Raw genomic sequence first — 21,761 nt, forward strand, 5'->3', positions numbered from 1 at the left:
AATGCTCTGCCCATCCTGGGCGTCGCCATGTTGCGACCAGAGCCACTCTAGCGCCTGAGGCAGAGGCCACAGAGCCATCCCCAGCGCCCGGGCCATCTTTGCTCCAATGGAGCCTTGGCTGCGGGAGAGGAAGAGAGAGACAGAGAGGAAAGCGCGGCGGAGGGGTGGAGAAGCAAATGGGCGCTTCTTCTGGGTGCCCTGGCCGGGAATCGAACCCGGGTCCTCCGCACGCTAGGCCAACGCTCTACCGCTGAGCCAACCGGCCAGGGCTGTAACAGTTCTTTATATAGTCTGGATACAAATCTCTCATCAGATATATGATGCGCAAATATTTTCTCCCATTCTGTGAGTTGTCTTTTCACATTATTGATGGTATCTTTTGAAACTAAACAATTGAAAATTTTTCGATAAAGTCCAATTTTTCTATTTTTGTTCTTTAATTGCTTTGATTTGGTGTCATATCTAAGAAATCATTGCCTAGTCCAAGGTCATGGAGACTTACACCTTTGTTTCATTTTAGGAGTTCTAGAGTTTTAGCTCTTACCGTTAGATCTTTGATCCATGTTTCGTTAATGTTTGTATATGTGTGAATTAGGGTCCAGATACACTCATTTACATGTGGATACCCAGTTGTCCCAGCACCATTTGTTAAAAAGACTATTCTTTACCCATTGAATTATCTTGGCATTCTTGTCAACAACAATCAATTGACTATAAGTGTGAAGGTTTACTATGGACTCTCAATTCTATTTTATTGCTTTATATGTTTGTCTTTATGCAGTAGTTACCTTTTAATCATGGTTGCTCTCTTTTCTAACCCTAGCAGAGCTTGTTAACAGTTTACTCTTAGAAAGGGGATATGGCCAGAGACAGGAGAGGCAGTCAATTCTTTATGTCTGTTCTTGTGCTGCTCTCACTTCTCCCAGAGGGGGATCCACAGCATAGAGGTGTTGTCAGTGATGCTTCATTCATTCTTCCATTTGTAATGTAGTATATAGTTTATGTGTACCTAATTAAGTAGATCTATAGATTATATTATCTAGATTCAAATAAACTATATGCTGAACTTTTCTGTGAAGGCCAGAAGCTGTCAGGAATACTCTAAATATTATATTAAAACACACACACACACAGAGTAAAGATATTTGACAATGATTGAGAGAGTGACTAACTGCTTTCCTACAGAAACATACTATGGAGAGGGCATTGTGAAAACAGATCTTTAAATATTTCACAATTATGTGGTTTGTTGCTAAATAATTTCAGTGTGCACTTATAAAAATTCTGATAGCTTCACACTTTTGAAACTGGAAATAAAAATTTCTAACCCATTTAAGGTTAGAAGAAAACGTCTCAGTGACTTTTGAACCCATTTGCTGGTTTAAAACAACAAATTAGGCCCTGGCCAGTTGGCTCAGTGGTAGAGCATCGGCCTGGCATGCAGAAGTCCCGGGTTCAATTCCCGGCCAGGGCACATAGGAGAAGCGCCTATTTGCTTCTCCACCCCTCCCCCTCTCCTTCCTCTCTGTCTCTCTTTTCCCCTCCCGCAGCCGAGGCTCCATTGGAGCAAAGATCGCCCAGGCGCTGGGGATGGCTCCTTGGCCTCTGCCCCAGGCGCTAGAGTGGCTCTGGTCGCAACAGAGCAACGCCCCGAGGGGCAGAGCATCCCCCCTGGTGGGCAGAGCTTTGCCCCTCGTGGGCGTGCCAGGTGGATCCTGGTCGGGCGCATGCGGGAATCTGTCTGACTGTCTCTCCCCGTTTCCAGCTTCAGAAAAATAGAAAAAAATAAAATAAATAAATAAATAAATAAAACAAATTATTGTCCTCAGGAAAAATGGGATATGCAATAACTGCTTTACAAAAGCAACAGCACCCTTGCAGAGTTAGTGAATACAGCTCAAAAACTAATTTTATTACATAATAAGCTCAGCCAGTGACAACTTCATCCATTTTTGTAAATATACATATATCTTTTAGAGGGTACTTTTCAGGCATGGTTGCCATTAAAGTAAGAAAAAACTGAACTGTAGAACCAGAACTTTGCAAAACAATAAGTCAAGGTACTGGAAAATAATAAAACAAGTCCAATCAAAAGGCTCTTAGTAAAAATGTTATTATTATAAACAACATTACTAATATTTCATGTTTTATTATATATTAAATATCACTAATAATATTAATATTAGACATTTTAGTGAGAACAAAAGCAATATATTATTAAATAAAATACAGAATATTTTAGAATATGGGTAGAATGTTTAAGCAAATAGACTTATGTACTGGGCATAGGGACTTAATTTTTTTTCTGATAGAAATTTGCCTTCAAAAAGAGTTTGGGTACCACTGGCCTAAACTATTACATTATAAAGCAGGATTACACAATACATTGCCAATAAGGAGTAGGGTGAGTAGCATTTCTCAAACTCATCTGACCATTGAAACATTTGGAGGAGTGAGTATTTCAAGAAAACTTCTTTGGACAATGCTGTATGACGGTTAAAAGCATGAACCTGCAGTCAGAGTTGGACTTACCAGCCTCATCACATATAAGCTGGGTATTACTACATCTTTTTTAACTTCTGTTTCCTTACCTATATAAAAGAACTAGTAATATCCACCTCATATGCTCTTATGAACTTTAAAAATGATATTGTATATAAATGCATAGCATAGTGCCTGACAGTTCATAACCAGTTCGTGAAAGGAAGCTTCTAGTACTCTGTCACCTATGATAGTTATTTAGAGACCTGCTTTATCTTTCATAACTACACTTCTTCAGAGCAAGGATTAAAACTTTTTACTACAAGTCCCATCTGATACTTAGCTGCAATAGATATTCATGAGTGAAAAACAGAATGAATGACAGAAGGAGAATTCTCTGAAGCCAAAGAGTGGGAGACTAAGTTTATTACCAAAGACAGAAGGAAAAACATTAATTACTCAGCTGTTTGTAACTCGCTTTTTAATGACTAGACTAGAACACTCACAGAGGATGAGTCCTCATAGCAGCTTTTGTTACCAAGGCAGTTGATAACAATTAGCCAGTAATTAATTGTTTCCAGCTGCTCCTCTTTGATTAATCACTCCAAACAAATTTATCATGGTTCTCCTGTGGTTTGGTATTGCTCGGAGCTAGAAGCCTAGCCCACCTGAGCTGAAGGCAAGATGACGCCGAGTGTTTAAAAGGTCAGGGAGGTAAGGACTGGAGTGGCCAGGGCGAGTTCAGCCATGGGAGGATAAGCTAGGCTTCTTCCCACCCTAGCTTTGAGACATACTTGACAAACAAAACTATAATATATTTAAAGTGTACAACATGATGATTTGATTTCGATATATATATTGTAAAATGACTACTGCAACCAAGTTCATCGTTAATGAACAAATCTATCAGCTCGGTTACTTTTCTTCGGTGAGAATGCTTAAGATCCACTCTCTTAGCAAGTTTCAAGTATAGAATGCAATATTATTAACTACAGTCATCAGGCTGTACATTAGCTCCTCACAACTCATTCACCTTATAACTGAAAGTTTGTACCCTTTGATCAACATCTCCCTACTTCTCCCTCCCCCAAGCCTCCGGCAGCTACCATTCTACTCTGTGCTTCCATGAGTTCAACTTTCTTTTTTTTAGATTTCACATATAAGTGATACATACTGTATTTGTGTCTTTCTGGCTAAGGTAGGCGTTAAAGGATTGGCAAAAGACAAATTATTTCAGGCCCAGATGACAAGAGTAAAGGCATTGATAGAGTCTTATTATTTTAATTTATGCCCCTTCCTCCATGTTCCCATTGCAGGGTTTTGTTAGAATAGTCCTCACAATACTACTACTATTCCTAATGACATCATTATTTAACAGTAACTAACCCAAAGAAGTCCTAGGCCTCACGTGCCCAGTTTTGGCACAGTACCGCATTCAGAGAAAGAACATGGCGACCCAAAATGAGGGTAACTCCTATATATAATACATTATTCAATTTACAACCCACAGGAACACTTGGGAAAGTCACCTCCTGTTCCACCCCTTCAGGTCTCCATTCGGCAGTGGCTTACATACACACACACACCCCTTGTAGTTCTTACTTGCCACTGGTATCAGGTAGGGCTGCATTCAGTGGCATAGTGGCATATAACTGAAACATGTATGCATATGCTTAACAAAATGGAGGTTTCATTTTTCTTTTGTAACTGGAACTCCAGAGATAGGCAGTTCAGGGCTCCTATCACAGCTTGAGGAAGTGTCAAGGACCCAGCCTTTCTCTAGTTTCCATCTTTTGTAGAATGTCTGCTTTACCTCGGAGCTTTGAATCTGTCTTGTCAGCGGGAAGAAAAATGAAAAGCAAATGACAAAAGCTTTGTGCATGCCAGCTGAGTTTTTTCCTTTTAAAATCAAGAATATAATAGTTTTTTGGAAACCTGACCCAATAGAGTTCTGTTTATATCTCCTTGGCAGAATTGGATCAATTGGCCATCTTTAGCGGAAAGAGAGTCTGGGACAGATTTGTGTTTGTTTATGTTTTTTTTTGTTTTTTTGTTTTTTTTCTGAAGCTGGTAATGGGGAGGCAGTCAGACAGACTCCCGCATGCGCCCGACCGGGATACACCCGGCATGCCCACCAGGGGGCAATGCTCTGCCCATCCGGGGCGTCGCTCTGTCGCGACCAGAGCCACTCTAGAGCCTGGGGCAGAGGCCAAGGAGCCATCCCCAGCGCCCGGGCCATCTTTTTGCTCCAATGGAGCCTTGGCTGCGGGAGGGGAAGAGAGAGACAGAGAGGAAGGAGGTGGGGTGGAGAAGCATATGGGCGCTTCTCCTGTGTGCCCTGGCCGGGAATCGAATCGGGACTCCTGCACGCCAGGCCGACGCTCTACCACTGAGCCAAATGGCCAGGGCCTTTGTGTTTTTAAAGTAGGCACATTTTCCCCTCAGAAGAAACCTGGAGGAGAAAAGAAAGAATGAAGGCTAGACAGCTGGCAGTGTGTGCTCTATTTCTCCCCACCAAAGTGCTCCCGGAACTTCCTTTAACATGTGTAAACCATTTCTTCTTGCCCTCTCTTTCCACTGCTATTCCTCTTTTCTTTTTTCTTTCAAGGTCAAACTGGATCTTTTCTCTTCCAGCTTTGAGGGTGTTCCTCTCCTCATCTGAGAAACATCTACCGTATTAAGGTGACCAACCTTTTTACAACGAAAAGGATAAAAATAAATTGAAGAAAACAATATTGTAAATAAAAGAAACATTTTATTCATTGCAATAATACACGATAATATGATAAATGCATAATGAAGACATTTGTAATATTTTATATTGTAATTATGCTTACATGCCTATTAATTTTTAATAATAATTGTAAGAAAAAAGTACCCATTTAGATACAAATATGTCACATCACATGCAATGGACTGACTCCGCATCGATTGAATATAGACATTTACAGATTAGTCTTCCAATATCAAAAAGGAGGACAGGTAGGAGGACACTTTTCGAGGGAGGATGGAACTTACAAAAAAAGGAATGTCCTCCCTAAAGGAGGATGATTGGTCACCTTAACTCTATGCCAAGCACTGTGCCACACCCTTCATAAGTATTATTTTATTTAACTCATGACAGCCTATAAAGCAGGTACTTTTATTATCGTCCCACTTATAGATGTGGAAAGTGAGGCGTAGAGGGGTGAGTTAACTTGCCAAGGTCACACCATTAAGTAATTTGAACCCAGATATCATGGGTGGAAACTGACTCTGAGATGGAGATTTGTAGACAGGAAGTTCATTGTGAAGTCCTTTCAGGATTAACACCTGTCGGGGAGCAATTAAGCAGGATTGGCTAGAGGGAGAAGTTAAACTAAGACATAGTTACAAGAAAGGCTTCAGCCAATCACACAAAGAGCTTTGGAGCCGAGAAGGCCCTTCAGCATCAATCCCACCTTGAGGCAAAGGGGCCAGGCCTTTATACCCTTGCAGAAGTGGGGATCCCCAAGACTTGGAGTGGGTTCTTTCTGACCCTGGGTGCGGTGGTTCTCTTTACCTGATGGCAAATTCTGGAGAGGGTCACTCATACTGTCAGCTGTTCACATTCCCAGCAGCAGGGGTGGGGTGGGAAATGAGGGGTTCAGTCCTGAAGTAGACACTATGGCACCTTATACTGCTTAGATCCACTTTCTTCATTTAATAAGTTCTGGGAACAGTTCCTACAAGATTCTGGTTGGTCTCTTCCCTTAGGGAAATTTACAAGTGTAAGGTCAGTAGGGTGAGTTATAGCCCTTGTCACTGTCATTGGTCTTAAGACTCTAACTGATCATCCCCCTCTTCTACCCTTTCTAGATTCCCTGACCCTGAGTTAGCATTTCTGCTGGTCTCAGTGACTTTCACGGTAGGATAACCCAAACCCACATACCTTAGAAGGTTTGAGCTCCTAGTCACCATGTTATTTTTTTTTAGATGTGGCTGATGAACTTGTTTTTCTACCATTATAATCAAACAAGGGAGAACCAAGAGATACCCCATGAATCATCAAACACATTCTTCTCTGCCCCTCATTGTATAATAGCAGCTATAATAATAGGTGTATAAAAAGTGTATAACAGATCACTTCTCAATGACCAGTGTCAATTATTCCTGCAGAGATGATAATGTCTTTCCTTGCCTGCTGATGTCTTTCCTTATCTGCTGGTGTCTTAGTACAAGGAGCCCAAAGTGCCATAACTTAAAGTGAATGGGACTGTTGCTGTGTCCCCTGATGGAAATGTTCTCCCTTTGGGAACCAGGATGTATAGACCTGCAGAGCCCAGAGTTATGGGGATGGGAGACACAAATTCTCCAAGTGGATCACTGGAGACAATGTTAAGCAGGGTCACACCTTCCATCCCTCATCTCCAGGATCCATGAAGTCTATCTAGTGGGGACATAGCACTACATAATCATCAGTGATTAGGGTACATTCTGTGTCCTGGAGAATGGTGCGCTTTCTTCTCAAGGCATCATCTTTTAAGCTGGTCACCTGTTGTGTCTTCAATAGGTCATTCCATCACCATATTGGGCCAGGAGTGTCTGGCTACCATGGTATGTTTTAGGACCAACAGATACAATGGCCATGTACCCAATGCTGCACACACCTCTTTTGCTGTGAGGGGGTTTCCTTGGTCCAATGTTGTTGTATAGGATCCTGTGTCAGTAAATCAAATATCCTGTTGGCCCTTAGACAGTGGTGCTGGCTAAAAACAAACAGCTCCCCCAAATAAACAACAACAAAATACAAAGCTGTGGGCATGAAAAGCAAACCTATATCTTGAATGTGTGTCTATTCAGATCAAGATGAATTATTCTTCCTTCTAGGGTAAAAGAAGACAACTTGCCATGACTGGCTGGATTGTTTCTTGAGGGATAATGGTGCTCTATCAGGGACTCCCTTTTGTTCTCTGTTGCTACTAGGTTGGGTACTTGGTGGCATCAGTAGCTAGACCAGCTGTGGTGAGTTGAAGCCCATGCTGTTGGGCCTACGTGTAGTTTGCATCACTGTGACAGTGGCTACCCTGACCATGCACTCCAATCTCTGATGCTTTCCCAGGGGAATTGGATTTTTAAAAATTTAGAATCTTCAGACCTGACCTATGGTGGCGCAGTGGATAAAGTGTTGACCTGGAACGCTGAGGTCACCAGTTCGAAACCCTGCACTTGCCTGGTCAAGTCACATATGGGAGGTGATGCTTCCTGCTCCTCCCCCTTTCTCTCTCTCTCACTCTCTCTCCTCTCTAAAATTAAAAATAAATAAATTAATAATAAAAAAGTTTTAGAATCTTCACCATGTTGGCAGGGGCCAATCTCAGAATCTTCCATTTGACCTTCCCTACTATGACAGCTCTCAACTCACAGGCAAAGGACATCTGCCAACTACCAAGTATGTCTCTATTCATTACATTCAGGGAGGAACAGAAAATTCATTATTATATATACTTGCTGGGAACCCAGTCTTCTTTTAGTCATCAGGTTCTGGGTCTGAAAATTGGCTGCGGTCCAAAAACCTGTCAAGGGATTATGACTTTTTATTGGGGCATTTTTCTTCAGCCTCTTTCTCGTCTGTCCTTGAGTTTTAAAATGTATACACATTGTACCCTGGTTGGCTGCCCATCTCGGTTTCCTCTAGGTACACAGTGTTCTATTAACTCTATGTGGGTCACATCCCCTTGGTTGCTGCTTAATTCTTGCCACTCAGAACAATGCCGCTTAAACTTGCTTCTGCTGGTTAAGCACGGACACCTGTGTACCTAGGTCTATAACAACATCTTCTACCACCAGCCCCTGCCTCCGGAGGAGAGCCACCACTGAGCTTCTGATTGATGCTAAGGTCCCTTTCACTAATACATTCCTTATTCCTTGTGATATATGGCAAGATGTAGTCAGCTGGTGGGACGTACATAGTAAATCCACTCTCGCATGCCCCCTTCTCTGAGTCTTTTGTTCCCCTCTTCCTTTGTCTGCCATGATGACTCTGGCCTTATTATTTTGCCTAGGGTGGGCCATTCCATTGCATTCTCCAAGTTCCCTAGAGCCATCTTAGCAACCTGTTAGCATTGTATCCTGGGGGCCTTGCCAGGATGCAAATATTGTTGCACAGGGACATGCTCATACCAATAAACGGCTTTGTCTGTCTAGCATTATGCTTTCTTCCTCTGCCTTCCCTCCCCAATTCAGTACTCTGGGACCCAATCCCGTACATACATACACATGCTCCCAGCTTCTGCAGGTATATTTATGTTAGCTCGGTGTAATGCTGGTGGTTGAGGCCAGGCAGTTTCACATTGCATTTGGGAAGTTGGTAGAGGAACTGCAGAGCTGGAAAGCATCGGGCCATCGCCCATTTATTGGAGGCTCGCAGAGATGGGTGAGCGAATAAACAAAGGAAAACTGCTCGTTGCAGTGGAGGGCAAGGAAAAGTGGCCCCCATGGTGGCGGCTGAGGGAATCAGGGAACTGTACCTCGCAGTGGTTGGAGAGCCATCTGGGAGAATCGCCCTCGAGGGAAAGCACCCATAGCTTTTCCTAGAGACACACACCTGGCTTTCTGCTAGGTGCTCGCGCACTAATCGTGCAAAGTGCTTGCAGCCGGGAAACCAGCAGCAAGCCTAACAGCTGTTTTCCCCACACTAGGTCCTTTAGTTTTTTCTGGATATAGTGGCTTTTTTCCTCTGGCAGGGCCAGCATTCCCTCAGTGAAATCAATCTTTGTGACTTGACCTTAGTTATTGGTCTGGTAGACAGGAGGAAAGCTGCAGGTGGAGGCGAAGGAGGGTATGAATTGCCTTGCAAAGTGGATACTTCATTTCTAAGCAAGGTGGATGGGGCATTTGAACAAACCCAGAGTGTTCTGGGTGATGTAAGGTTTTAAGTTTTTAAGTGCATCAACCCAGAGCCCTATCCAAAGTGTCAGGACCCCCCTCCTCCAATGACGACCCTGACCTTGGCATAAGCAGACTTGCCAGAGCTGAGAAGTCACCTTTTTGGAGTTCCACTACTCTTATTAAGTCCTAGGCCTGACCCTCAGTTTTTTTCTGTCCCCATTTATATATGCTAAGGAGGTTCTCTAGCTTTCATCCTTAGCCTTTAATTGGTGACTCATCACCCTTAACTTTCCATTGTCTTTCCTCAAAGCATAGATTTACTCTATCAATACCTACCCAATCCCACAGTTCTAAAATTGCTATTTTTCCCCATATTTAAAAAATGCCTGATAGATTGCACCTACCAGTGCATTGCTTTTTCTTTTTTGTGTGTGTGACAGAGACAGAGAGAGGGACAGATAGGGACAGACAGACAGGAAGAGAGATGAAAAGCATCAATTCTTTGTTGCGGCGCCTTAGTTGTTCATTGGTTGCTTTCTTATATGTGGGGAGCTCCAGTAGAGCGAGTGACCCCTTGCTCAAGCCAGCGACCTTGGGCTCAAACTGGTGAGCCTCGCTCAAACCAGGTGAGCCTGCACTCGAGCTGGTGACCTCGGGGTTTCGAATCTGGGTCCTCCATGTCCTGGTTCGACGCTCTACCCACTGCGCCACCGCCTGGTGAGACTACCACTGCATTCTTGTACCAGTATTCCATCCCATCTGCTAGAAAAACAGTTGTGTTAGGCTTGCTTACTTATACTTTGTCTGATTAGTGTGTGAACACAAGGCAGCAATACGTGTGTATAGTCTGTGTAAGGCTACAGGTGCTTGCCCTCAGTGCAAATGGCTGATTGCCTGCTGGCTACTATGAGGGGCCATTTTTGCTGTTCGTTCGCTTGCTGCCGTAAGAAGCAGTTTTCCCCTGCCTGTTTGCTCGTCCACCATTGCGAGACTATTAAATGGGAATGGCCCAACCCTTTCTGCCTCTGCAGTTTCTCTACCATCTGCCCAAATCCAGTGTGGACCTGCCTGGCCTTGGCCACCGGGATTACATCTGGTGTAGTGGGCAGGATTAAAATCAGACTGGTATGAAGCCACCAACACCCTTGAAGGGTGGGGTGGAGGGGTGGTCATTGTTCTCCAGCATATGGTTCCCTGTGGCTGTCCTTTTGATGGCTGTGGGCTGTGTGTTTTTTACAGCCCTGTAAGCAGACACTGAAAGCTCTGTGCAAGAAACTGCCCGGATTTGAGACCTCCAGGATGAGCTGCAGACTGAGTGCCAATAGCAGCAGGAACTGCAACAGTTGCAGGCTGACCACCCTTGAGAGCTGCAGTGTGAAATGTAGGCTGAATACCAGTGGTGCCTGGAACTGGAATGGTTGCTGAAGAAGGAATTACAGGTTCACAAGCTGCAATCTGTCCTAGAACCAGAACGTTGGCAGCAACAGTTGTTGTAGAAACACTGTGGTTTAAGAGCATGAGCTTTAGGCCTGACCAGGTGGTGGCGCAGTGAATAGAGCATCAGACTAGGATGTGGAAGACCCAGGTTCAAAACCCTGAGGTTTCCAGCTTGAGCACAGACTCACCAGCTTGATTGTAGGGTTGTTGGCTTAAGCATGGGATCATAGACATGACCTCATAGTCGCTGGCTTAAGCCCAAAGGTGGCTGGTTTGAGCAAGAGGTCACTTGCTCTGCTGTAGCCCCTGGTCAAAGCACATATAAGAAAGCAGTCCACCGGACTAGGCAGTGGTGCAGTGGATAGACCATCGGACTGGGATGCGGAAAGACCCAGGTTCGAGACCCCGAGGTCACCAGTTTGAGGGCGGGCTCATCTGGTTTGAGCAAAAGCTCACCAGGGTGGACCCAAGATCACTGGCTTGAGCAAGGGGTTACTCGGTCTGCTGAAGGTCCATGGTCAAGGCACATATGAGAAAGCAATCAATGAACAACTAAGGTGTTGCAACAAAAACTGATGATTGATACTTCTCATCTCCCTCCGTTCCTGTCTGTCTGTCGCTATCTATCCCTCTCTCTGACTCACTCTGTCTCTGTAAAAAAAAAAAAAAAAATAGAGAAAAAAAAAAGAAAGCAGTCAATGAACAACTAAGGAGCTGCAATGAAGAATTGATGCTTCTTATCTCTCTCCCTTCCTGCCTGTCTGTCCCTCTCTGTCTCTTTCACTGTCTCTGTCACACACACACACACGCACACACACACGCACACACACACACACACACACACACACACACACACACACACACACAAAAGAGCATGAGCTTTTGCTTCAGACCAGAAGCTAGCAGTCCCAGGCGCCAAAGTGGGTACTGAAGACAGAGCAGTATCCCTGCCAGTGGAGTGGCTCTGAGTCAGCAGGAGCAAGTGTTTCTAACTCCCCTTCTAACGAGGAGGTTTAGGCTGAAACTGCCATTTGCAGACTCAGAGCCTGGCCAGTGGTTGCCCAGAAGGTAAAAAACAAAACAAAACAAAAAACCCCAGCAGTCAAGAGTCCCTCAGGGGCAGACACGAACCCCTCCACAGGTGGTGGAGCACTTTGTGGTCTGGCCCGACACCCAGGCAGAGCTGATGGAGTTGGGGGTGAAATTCAGGCAGAAACCCTCCGAGCCCTGGCAGCCTGGTTGCTGCAGTTGTAGGACATAGGGGGCAGATGGCATCATGCTCTCCGGAACAGAGAAAGAGAAATTGGCCAACATTACCATGCACTCCTTAAGGCAGTGTCTTCAGAACTGTATGGCAACCCAGGAAACCATGCCTGATTAGAGTGGGTGATGGCTGTCATTCGTACAGTCTGGCAGAATGCTGGAGACTTGCTGGGGGCAGTGAGTCAGTGGCAGACATATACAGAGCTACAGCAAGTCCTCCAGAAATTGGGTATGAGGAATACTGCTTTTAACCTGAGGAACTGTGGGCCAGATGAGGAAGTGCTTACAGCAAGGATGAGGGACCTTATTCTTTGTAGTGCCCCGTCAGCCCTTTTTAGCTCACTATCTTGAGCCCCTATGTGAGGCAACACATCAATGTGGTTACACAAATGGTGGCAGATTTGGGGAAGCTGGAGACAGCATGGAATTGTAAAGTTGTGCAGGCTGCTGCCTGTGCTGACCCCCCCCCCCCCGCAACTAACAAGAGAAACTGGCCTGTAAAGATTACCCAAACACAGATGTCAGTAGATTTGATTGTAGCTGGGCCAGATAAAGAGAAATTAGATGGTAGGTCTAATAGAGCACTGTTAGAGCTTTGGTGGCTCATTAAGACACAACAGAGGTTCCAGCCACTGAAAAAGTGGGGGAAGCAGGCGGTCTATTAGCTGCCAAGAAAATGGTTGGTGTTCAGGTTGAATGTTTGCAGGATTACTTGTTGGAGACAGCTGTGGGAGAGGAGGATCCCCAAAAGCCGTTATCTTAGTTTGAATAGGGGGAAGGCCAAGGGACCCATCTAACAGGGATGGGCAGGGGGCCGGAGGCCCCATGTGAAATTGGCGATCCACTGGTCCCCTTCTAATGTACAGCAGGTGTTGGCATTAGAAGATAATACTGTAGGTGCTTTTTGCAGCAGTAGGAGCAGCAGCAGCAGCAGCCAGAGGTGGATTAAGGTCGGTTGAGGCCCCAGCACAGAAGAAAATATTGGGCCCCTTAAAAAAAAGAGAGGGATAGGGAAATTAAGAATAGATGTTAGTGCAGCCCCATGTTCATTGCAGCATTGTTCACAGTGGCCAGGACATGGAAACAACCAAAAAGCCCATCAATAGATGACTGGATAAAGAAGATGTGGCACATACACACTATGGAATACTACTCAGCCATAAGAAATGATGACATTGGATCATTTACAGCAAAATGGTGGGATCTTGATAACATTATACAAAGTGAAATAGTAAATCAGAAAAAAACAGGAACTGCATTTTTCCATACGTAGGTGGGACATAAAAGTGAAACTAAGAGACATTGATAAGAGTGTGGTGGTTACGGGGGGGAGGGGGGAAAGGGGGAGGGAAAGGGGGAGGGGGAGGGGCACAAAGAAAACTAGATAGAAGGTGACAGAGGACAATCTGACTTTGGGTGATGGGTATGCAACATAATTGAACAACAAGATAACCTGGACTTGTTATCTTTGAATATATGTATCCTGATTTATTGATGTTGCCCCATTAAAAAAATAAAATTATTTAAAAAAAAAGAGAATATATGTTAGCCATATTTTTAAATAAATACAAAATATTATGTACTATTAATGTTAAAATTGCACATATGAAACTAAACTTGGTGTCATTAGAAAAAAGTGTCAAGTTGGGGTTTTGTGGGGCCCTTCAAAAGTCGGGGCCCAGGGCATGCGCCTGGTGTGACCACTGTTAAATCTGGCTCTGGCAGCAGCAGCTAAGAGAGCTATCAAGTTGACACAGGCCTTGAATGTGTTTTACCCCACCAAGCCCTGTAAGTGTGCTGAGGGGTTTGGATGGGGCTTATGACCATGGACAGAGCACTTATGAAAAGGTGCTGAGGTCTGTTATCAAAAAGGTGTGTGGGATGATTTGCACAGACAGCTGGGCTGTCTATCATGGACTGATCATTGAGTGGTGCAATGGACTCTTGGACTGCGACCAGAGGGGGGGGCACTGCTCCCTTGCTGGATGGACATGCCGCTTATGGACAGTACTACAAGAGGCCTTGATGGGGGTGCTGCGGCACCTGTGGAGGACTTCCTGCACTGGAAGCTGCTCCCATCCAGTTGCAGAGACACACCAAGGACACTGTGCAGTTTCAATGAACACAGCCCTGGACTATACATCCCCTCCCACTTACTGTTGGGTAGTGGGCTAGAGATGGGCCTCCAGTTAACTCCCTGGGCAGAGTGCTCAGGAAGACACCATGAAGGGCACCTTTGCAATTATTGTATAACTTGTTCTGTTGCTGTAGGCTCTATTTTTTTTATGTAATGTACCTCATTCCCTGCATAGGAATCATTGCGGAAGATAACAATCATGTAGATTGTGAGACAAGTAACCCTAAAGTGGTGGAATGTTGGGAAAACAGCTGTGGTAGGCTTGCTCACTTGTACATTGCCTGATTAGTGCATGAGCATGTGGCAGCACCACGTGTGTATAGTCTATGCGAGACTCCAGTGCTTGCCCTCAGCGCGGATGGCGGATTGTGGATTGCCTGCCCGCTACTGTGAGGGGCCATTTTTGCTGTTCGTTCAATTGTAGCTGTGAGAGCAGTTTTCTCTTGCCTGTTTGCTCATCTGACATTGCGGGACTCTATTAAATAGGAATGGCCCAGTGCTTTCTGGTTCCACAGTTTCTCTACCATTTGTCCAAATCCAATGTGGACTTGCCTGGCCTCGGCCACCAGCAATCCCCTATCCACCCATCCATCACTGCTGCTGAAAGTTCTCACAGTTGTACCACTCCAGCATGCCAGGGCCTATCAGGGCTTCACCTGGGGGCCTTGCTGCCATGCCAGCTGGCCAGCAGGTGACTCAGCTCTATAGGATCAGATCACACTCTTGGTCTAATTGATTTAATTCAGATTCTCTGCAAAACCAACTCTGAGATGAATATTTGCAAGCAGGACAATTTATTAGGTAACACTCTGGGGATCAACGCTGTGTGGGAGTGAAAGGAATAGGACTGAGCAGAAAGAAAAATTGAACTACATGTAGTCACAGCCAAGGCCTCAGCTGTCCCCTAGGAGCTGATCCTTTAAGGAAAAGCCCTTCAGGGTGGTTCCACCTTGAGGCTTACATCTACCAGCCATGTGTGCATGCTCTCCTGGCTCAAGGTAGCTCTCTTGCTGAGGCTGATTTTGGAAAGAGACTCATTTGAGAGCTGTTGGCCACTGCCATTCCCAGCCGCTGAGAAAATGGGCACTTCAGTCCTGGGAAGTTGAGTGCTCCTTGCGATGATGAAGGCATGAAGAGTGGGTAGAATGGAGGAAATGCTACCAGAAGAAGGTGAAGAAAAAACTGACAGAGATTGTTGTGTGGCCAAAAAAACAGAGGTTGGATGAACGAGATCTTTTTTAAACTACTTCAAACACTAGTAGTTTCCCTGAATATTCCTGTGTTGGACAGTGTAGATTGGGGGATGTTAGGATACAAATCTGTTCTACTCTGCACTTGATCTTAGCCAAAAGGCCAAGAAGCAATAATTCTATTCTACTCTGAAGCCTGTATCTTTCCATTAGACTAGAGGTGGTCAAACTGGTGCTCCATAGGCTAAATTCAGATAGCAAATACATCTTGTTTGATTGCACAGTGTTTCAAAAAATGTGAATTAGCTGCCACTATGTAAAAATGGGAAGAGTTTATATATAAATTCAGATCTCCAGTTTCTCTTCAGTAAGATCTAGTAACATTGTGTCAATATCCTTGCATGGCAGTAACTGATTGGAGTTGAGTGACAGCTGTCCCATCAAATAGGGGGATGTGCTCCTTGGTTCACTAGGGTCTATACATTTCCTTCTTTGGCATTTTTGGTTGAAATTGCTGCTATACTCTGCAATGCCTATCACAGTGCATGATACATATAATAGGTGTTTGAATACTGAATATTGGTTTAGCACAATTGAATGAATTTAATTGGAGAAGAAGTTGGAATGAAGTCTTGACCTCCAAGTATAATGAGAGGGTTGACACTCAGGAGAGGCAAGAGGACAACAAATGCAGATTAGGATGAATTAATGATGTGTTGGCTACAGCCTGAATAAAGCAAGAAGAGCAGAGGACGGAGGCCTGAAGTTAGGATGTCTTACATTAGAGTTAGGAATGGGGAATCAGGGAAGAAATCAGAAAAGAAAGAGAAGCATAGAGGGACCTTGACCATGGAATACCATTGGAGTCAAAGGAGTCAAGGGTTTAGGTAGCTGCATCCAGTCTAGTGAAGATGAAGGGAACAGACAAAAAGCCATGGCAACAGGAAAGTAACTAGAGACTTTCAGAGGACGTGTGAGAAAATGAAAGAACAATTGAGGGTCTGGAGTTTAGCAGTGACGAAGAGGCACTGGGGTGCTCTCTGGAGTATGAAAAAACTTTTTCAGAGGTCCTAGTTGGGAAAGACATAGATGAACATTCACTTAATAATAATCCTTTTCTTCAGCATTGTCATCATTTCTGACATCATCTAAAAGAAATTAGTATTCATGTTTCATTTTTAAAGAATGAACTAAAGAACAATCCAGACCCTGTACTCTTGCTCTAGTGGAATGAAATATTAATATGCATTTTGGACAATTGCCAGCCATCAGAGATTGGACATTTCTCTCATGGACACATGTATGTATTCATGGGCTATTGGATTTGTGGCTTTTCTGTGATAAAATTTAAATTCTTGCTTTGCTCTGCCTTTTCGCTCAGTATTCTTCTCTGTGGCCTAACTGGCTACTAATTAGTGTGTGCTCAGAATGTGTGAACTCACTTTAACATTGGCGTAAGTAAAGAGTATAGAGGAAGATAAACTTAAAAATAACTCATTCCAAAGTTCACGTTGGATACAAATAGATCATCCATTGTCTTGAATGTAATCCTGAAAAACCATCCTGACCAATTCCACATGGAATCATTTCAATTCCGGTATTAGGGGCAGAGGGAACACCTTTGTTTCAGGAGAGCCACAGTCTGTTTCTCTTGTCTTTGGTGTCAAACCACCTGGGTTTACATCCTTACTCTGCCACCTACTAACTGTGACTTCTAGCAAATCACGGAAGCGCCCGTAACCTAGCCTTATCAGTTAGATGAAGTGGATACCTATTGGAAAGGCTCATTGATTTAAAAGAGATGATGAATGTGTCGACTTAATGCATGTCAAAGCCCTGAAAGGCTTTTTGAGGGTGGTGAAACTTGAATCTTTCTATTATCAACCTTGTAAAAGTTTTATTAGCTTGGGTGCCTATCAGTCCAACAGAGGAAGTCTGCACTGGGATTCCGGAGTCTGAGTTTTTTGACTACCATTGGGGATTTAAGAGACCGTTTAAATAAATAAATAAATTAATTAAAACATAATCACTGATTCTCTCTTGGCTTTGCTTCTTTCTTACTGTTCCTCTTAGTAGCTACGAAGGACCTGGAAACCTGAGGCTGTGTGTCTTATCTTTTGGGAGCTTAACACAGAGAGAAGCTCGGCACAGGCCTCCCCAGACCAGCGACAGAGGTCTGCACACTGGGAGAAATGCTAGCCCCAGGGCGCCCTAACTTCCAACTCAGGGAGCAATCCAAACCCGGAGTCCGGCGGGGGAGGGGAGTCTGCTGTGGCCTTGGGGATGGAAGCGGATGCCCCCGGGTCAGCTCACACTTTCGCCCGCTTAACTCGGAGTCCAAGTCTAGGTGAGTCTGGCGGCGATCAGGGACTCGCGCCTCCGGGCCGGGAGGAGTTAGATGACGTCACCTCGAGGAGGACTCGCTTTTTTCATTAATGAAACCGGCCGGCCGGCGCGGACGCATGCGCGGCAGGTCCCCTTCCCTCTCGCTTCCCCCTCCCCTTTCCCAGCCGCGCTCTTAATCTCTCTCTCTCGCTGCTTCTCCCTCTCCCCCGGCCGTGGAAAGGATCCCACTTCCGGTGGGGTGTCATGGCGGCGTCTGGGGCAGTGATGGCTGTGGGGAGACGGCGCTAGTGGGGAGAGCGATCCAGAGGCCCCCTCCCCTCCCCGGGCCCCCCTCCCCCGCCCCCCGCCCCCCAGCCTCCGCGCCAACGCCCCCTTCCCCCGTCCCCCTCCCGGCTCCGCGCAGGGCCCCCCTCCCCGCCCCCGTGGGAACGTTTGGAGCCCGCACTCCTCAGACCCTCTCCTCGCCTCTGCCCTCACCTCAGCCCGCGTTCCCCGCCCTCCGCCCGGCCCGGGGCGCCGGCCGACCCGTCCCTCCGCCGCCCCCCGGCTGCGGGGAGGACATGGCCGCGCACAGGCCGGTGGAATGGGTCCAGGCCGTGGTCAGCCGCTTCGACGAGCAGGTAACGGGCCCCGCGGCGGGAGGTGGGAGCGGAGTGGGGGTGGGGACGGAGTGGGTGCGGGGAGGAAGGAGCGGCGCCTCCCCCGCGGCCGCCTCGGGCTCCGGAGGTGAGGAAGGGGGTGAGTGGGGGTGGCCGAGGGGGAAGTGCGGGCCCGGAGGGGAGCGCCGGCAGCTCCGGAGCCGGGGAGCCGGGCCTTCCCCCCGCCCACCCCCTCGGACCCTCCGTCCCTGTGATCCCGGCCCATCCGCCGGCTCAGAAGGATGAGTGACCTGGGGGCGCTCTCTGGGGCTCTCCATCTGGCTTTAATCATGCCCCCCTTACTTTGTTTTTTTTGGGTTTTTTTTTGAACGGAGGTAGGTAACATTGAGAGGTTTCCTCTCCCCTCAGTGGAACTCGGACTGAGGGCGAGTGAGGAGAGGCAGCTCCAGGCCGGTCGGGTGCACCCTCAATGGGAGAGGATAACGCCCCTCCCCCCGTTCCTGCAGCTTCCTCTCCGGGAGAGGGAAGGGGAGAAGCGAGCCGGGAAAGCACAGGTTTTCTTACTTTCTGCTCCATCCTCTCAGCTTGCCCCTGGAGCTCCAAGTGCACATACACCGCACTATTTTTTTATTATTATTATTTTTTTTGATGCCCACCCGGGCACCCCCCATATCCTCATGAGACAACGCTGGCTTTTACATTACTGTTTGAAGTGGAAACCTGGGTTCTTGACCCCTCCTACTTCTGAAATACTTTTCCCGTTTTTCCTTCCTTGATAATTGCAGTTTCTCCCTTATTAGTATATTATTACTTTTTTTTTTTTTTTTTTTGGCCAGCGGTCTGAGAATGTGAAAAAAAATTTTTTTTTCTTTTCCTTTAGTGAGCTTCTTGGGGAGTAAGGAGAAGGGTGAAAGGGAGAGGTGGGAAACTGCTGCGGAGTCACTGACAACAGAGCAAACAGTTCGGATATGGTCCTAGAGCCCAAAATTCTGCTGGTGCTTTGGTATTGTTTTTAACTCTCACCTCTTGGTTGACAAGAGAACTTTCATTGAGAATATGTGGGATGGAAAAAAAAAAAGGTTTCTTAGTTCTGGGAGGTGCCTTTTTATTCCCTGAGCTTCACACAGTAAATCCTAGGGCTGGTTAGAATGAATGCACACGTAGCCTAGTCAATGGGAATTAGTTTAACTTTGTGTTGCTGCAGGTAAAGTTGGGGATGGTTTAAAGGGATGCTTTTTCTTTTTCGCTACAGTTCTACCACCGGCTTTTGTGATGAGGGCGAAGTGGCCCCCACTTTTATTTGATCCATAAACATTTCCTTACAGGACTCATAATGTTTCTGACCTACCTGAAAGATATTTGGGAATAGGCAGAGGAATTCAGGAGAAATTTAAGAAGAAGCTACATAGATAAATAGAATTACAAAGGTGTCAGTGACTTGAAAGAATTGTTTCAACCATCCTTCTGCTTCCAGACCGAAAAGCATCTGTACTGCTAATCTATCTGAGGAAGTAGAATGTTACTGCATATATTGGATTATATTATTGACAGAGCATTAGATTTAAAATGATAGAAAAGACTTTCTCTGCAGTTTTAAAAAAGGCACAAAGAAGAACCCCAAAGCTGAACCTTGTAGACAGCATAATCTGGATGCAGCAATTTGAAGGATTCACACCACAGTTGTTCCCAATTTTATTTTAGAGGTTTTCTTTTCTTTTTTCCCCATTTTTTTAAATTAAAAATTTTCCCAATTTGTAAACTTTATTTCTTGTTACCTGTTGATCTTTAGGCTTATATGCCACATACAAAAAATACAGTTTTCTAAATTTCCAAAGAGGAATGATTTTGATTATATTCTCAGTAATAGAAGAAAATGTTTTCTTTTTTGTCACAAGTGTTAAAAGACCTTAGGGTTTGTTGTTTGCTTTGTTATTAATATTGTGGATCAAACTCACTACCATCTGTTAAAAATTAAGGACATGACAGTTTTAAACAAGCATTTTTTATATATTCCTTATATTGTAATTAAGAGAAAAATACATAGAACAACTTTATTCCTCATACTTTTCTCTTACAAGGGTAAAGCCCACTAACTTTGAGATGCAAAAGCATAAGAGTTTCAGCGTTTAACATAAAGTACATTATATACACTAATTTATTATAGAAATAATGTTTAATTCAAATTGGAGTTTAGCCCTGGCCGGTTGGCTCAGTGGTAGAGCATTGGCCTGGCCTGCAGGAGTCCTGGGTTCGATTCCCGGCCAGGGCACACAGGAGAAGCGCCCATCTGCTTCTCCACCCCTCCCCCTCTCCTTCCTCTCTCTTCCCCTCCTGCAGCCAAGGCTCCATTGGAGCAAAGTTTGCCCAGGCGCTGAGGATGGCTCTGTGGCCTTTGCCTCAGGCGCTAGAATGGCTCTGATTGCGGCAGAGCGACGCCCCAAGATGGGCAGAGCATCTTCCCCTGGTGGGCATGCCGGGTGGATCCCGGTGGGGCACATGCGGGAGTCTGTCTGACTGCCTCCCCGTTTCCAACTTCGGAAAAATACAATAAATAAGTAAATAAATAGATAGATAGATAGATACAATAAATAGATAGATAGACAGACAGACAGACAGATAGATAGATAGATAGATGATAGATAGATAGGAGTTTACCTTGAAGTGAAAAAGCAAGAAATTGAGGCACAGAGACTTGCCAAGGTCACATAGCATAGATAATAACAAGAGCCCCAATATGACAAGTATTGAATGTGGGATAGTCAGGAATATATTTTTCTGATAAATATCCCATACGATTAAAAAGAAATAATCATTAAGTATTGATAAGAGAGAAGTATTTGTATTTTTACTAAGAGGAGGAAAAGGCTCTACATGTAGTGAGAGATAGTTTGTATAAGAGTCTTAAATGTTTCAAGTATTTCTAAAAGTTTTACATTTTGGATACATGGTATATTCTTTGTTTCCCTGGGTCCTAAAAGTTTTACATTTTGGATACATGGTATATTCTTTGTTTCCCTGGGTCCAGGGAGAGTCAGCTAGCTGCTTTCTTTTATTACAACCAAGACACTGAGTATATATTGAGCATGTGCATGTCTAAAGATGGGAACTCTGTTTATGATTGAATTGATGTTTTGGTTGGACTTGGAATATTTGTGGCGATTAAAGAAGAAATGTCACTAACCACTGTATTTTATCCTGATGGGTATTGCTCAGCAACTTGGTGCAGTAGGTCCAGTTAAAAGGAGTTGGTAGTGTTCCGTCTTGACTTGACAAGCTCAAGTCCTTGTTTCTAGATGTGTAAAATAAAATTCTCGTAACCTGCTGGGATTGTACCTAAACTTAATATTTATGACTTAAGTTGAACTAGTCTTAACCAATTTTAAAAGTAATTACCTCGTTGATTAGGGAAATGGCAGTTGTAAAGGTGGACAGGCAGAAAGCTGAATATATCAGTTATAT

At 44.9% G+C, this 21,761-nt stretch overlaps 1 protein-coding gene across 5 annotated transcripts in view; it reads left to right on the plus strand.

The window, feature by feature from the left end:
* Positions 1 to 18,098: 18,098 nt before the first annotated feature.
* The window catches only part of NF1 (neurofibromin 1), a 238,987-nt gene continuing 235,324 nt past the window's right edge, over positions 18,099 to 21,761 (plus strand). For all 5 annotated transcript variants that reach the window (XM_066363768.1, XM_066363764.1, XM_066363767.1 and 2 more), the window contains exon 1: positions 18,099 to 18,323. Coding sequence is in view for 4 of the 5 variants with exons in the window: in XM_066363764.1 (XP_066219861.1) it covers positions 18,264 to 18,323 (60 nt within the window). In the remaining variant the exon portion in view is untranslated. The remainder of the gene's footprint in view (positions 18,324 to 21,761) is intronic.

The sequence above is a fragment of the Saccopteryx leptura genome, chromosome 2 (genome assembly GCF_036850995.1).
Source record: "Saccopteryx leptura isolate mSacLep1 chromosome 2, mSacLep1_pri_phased_curated, whole genome shotgun sequence".
Lineage (NCBI taxonomy): Eukaryota > Metazoa > Chordata > Mammalia > Chiroptera > Emballonuridae > Saccopteryx > Saccopteryx leptura.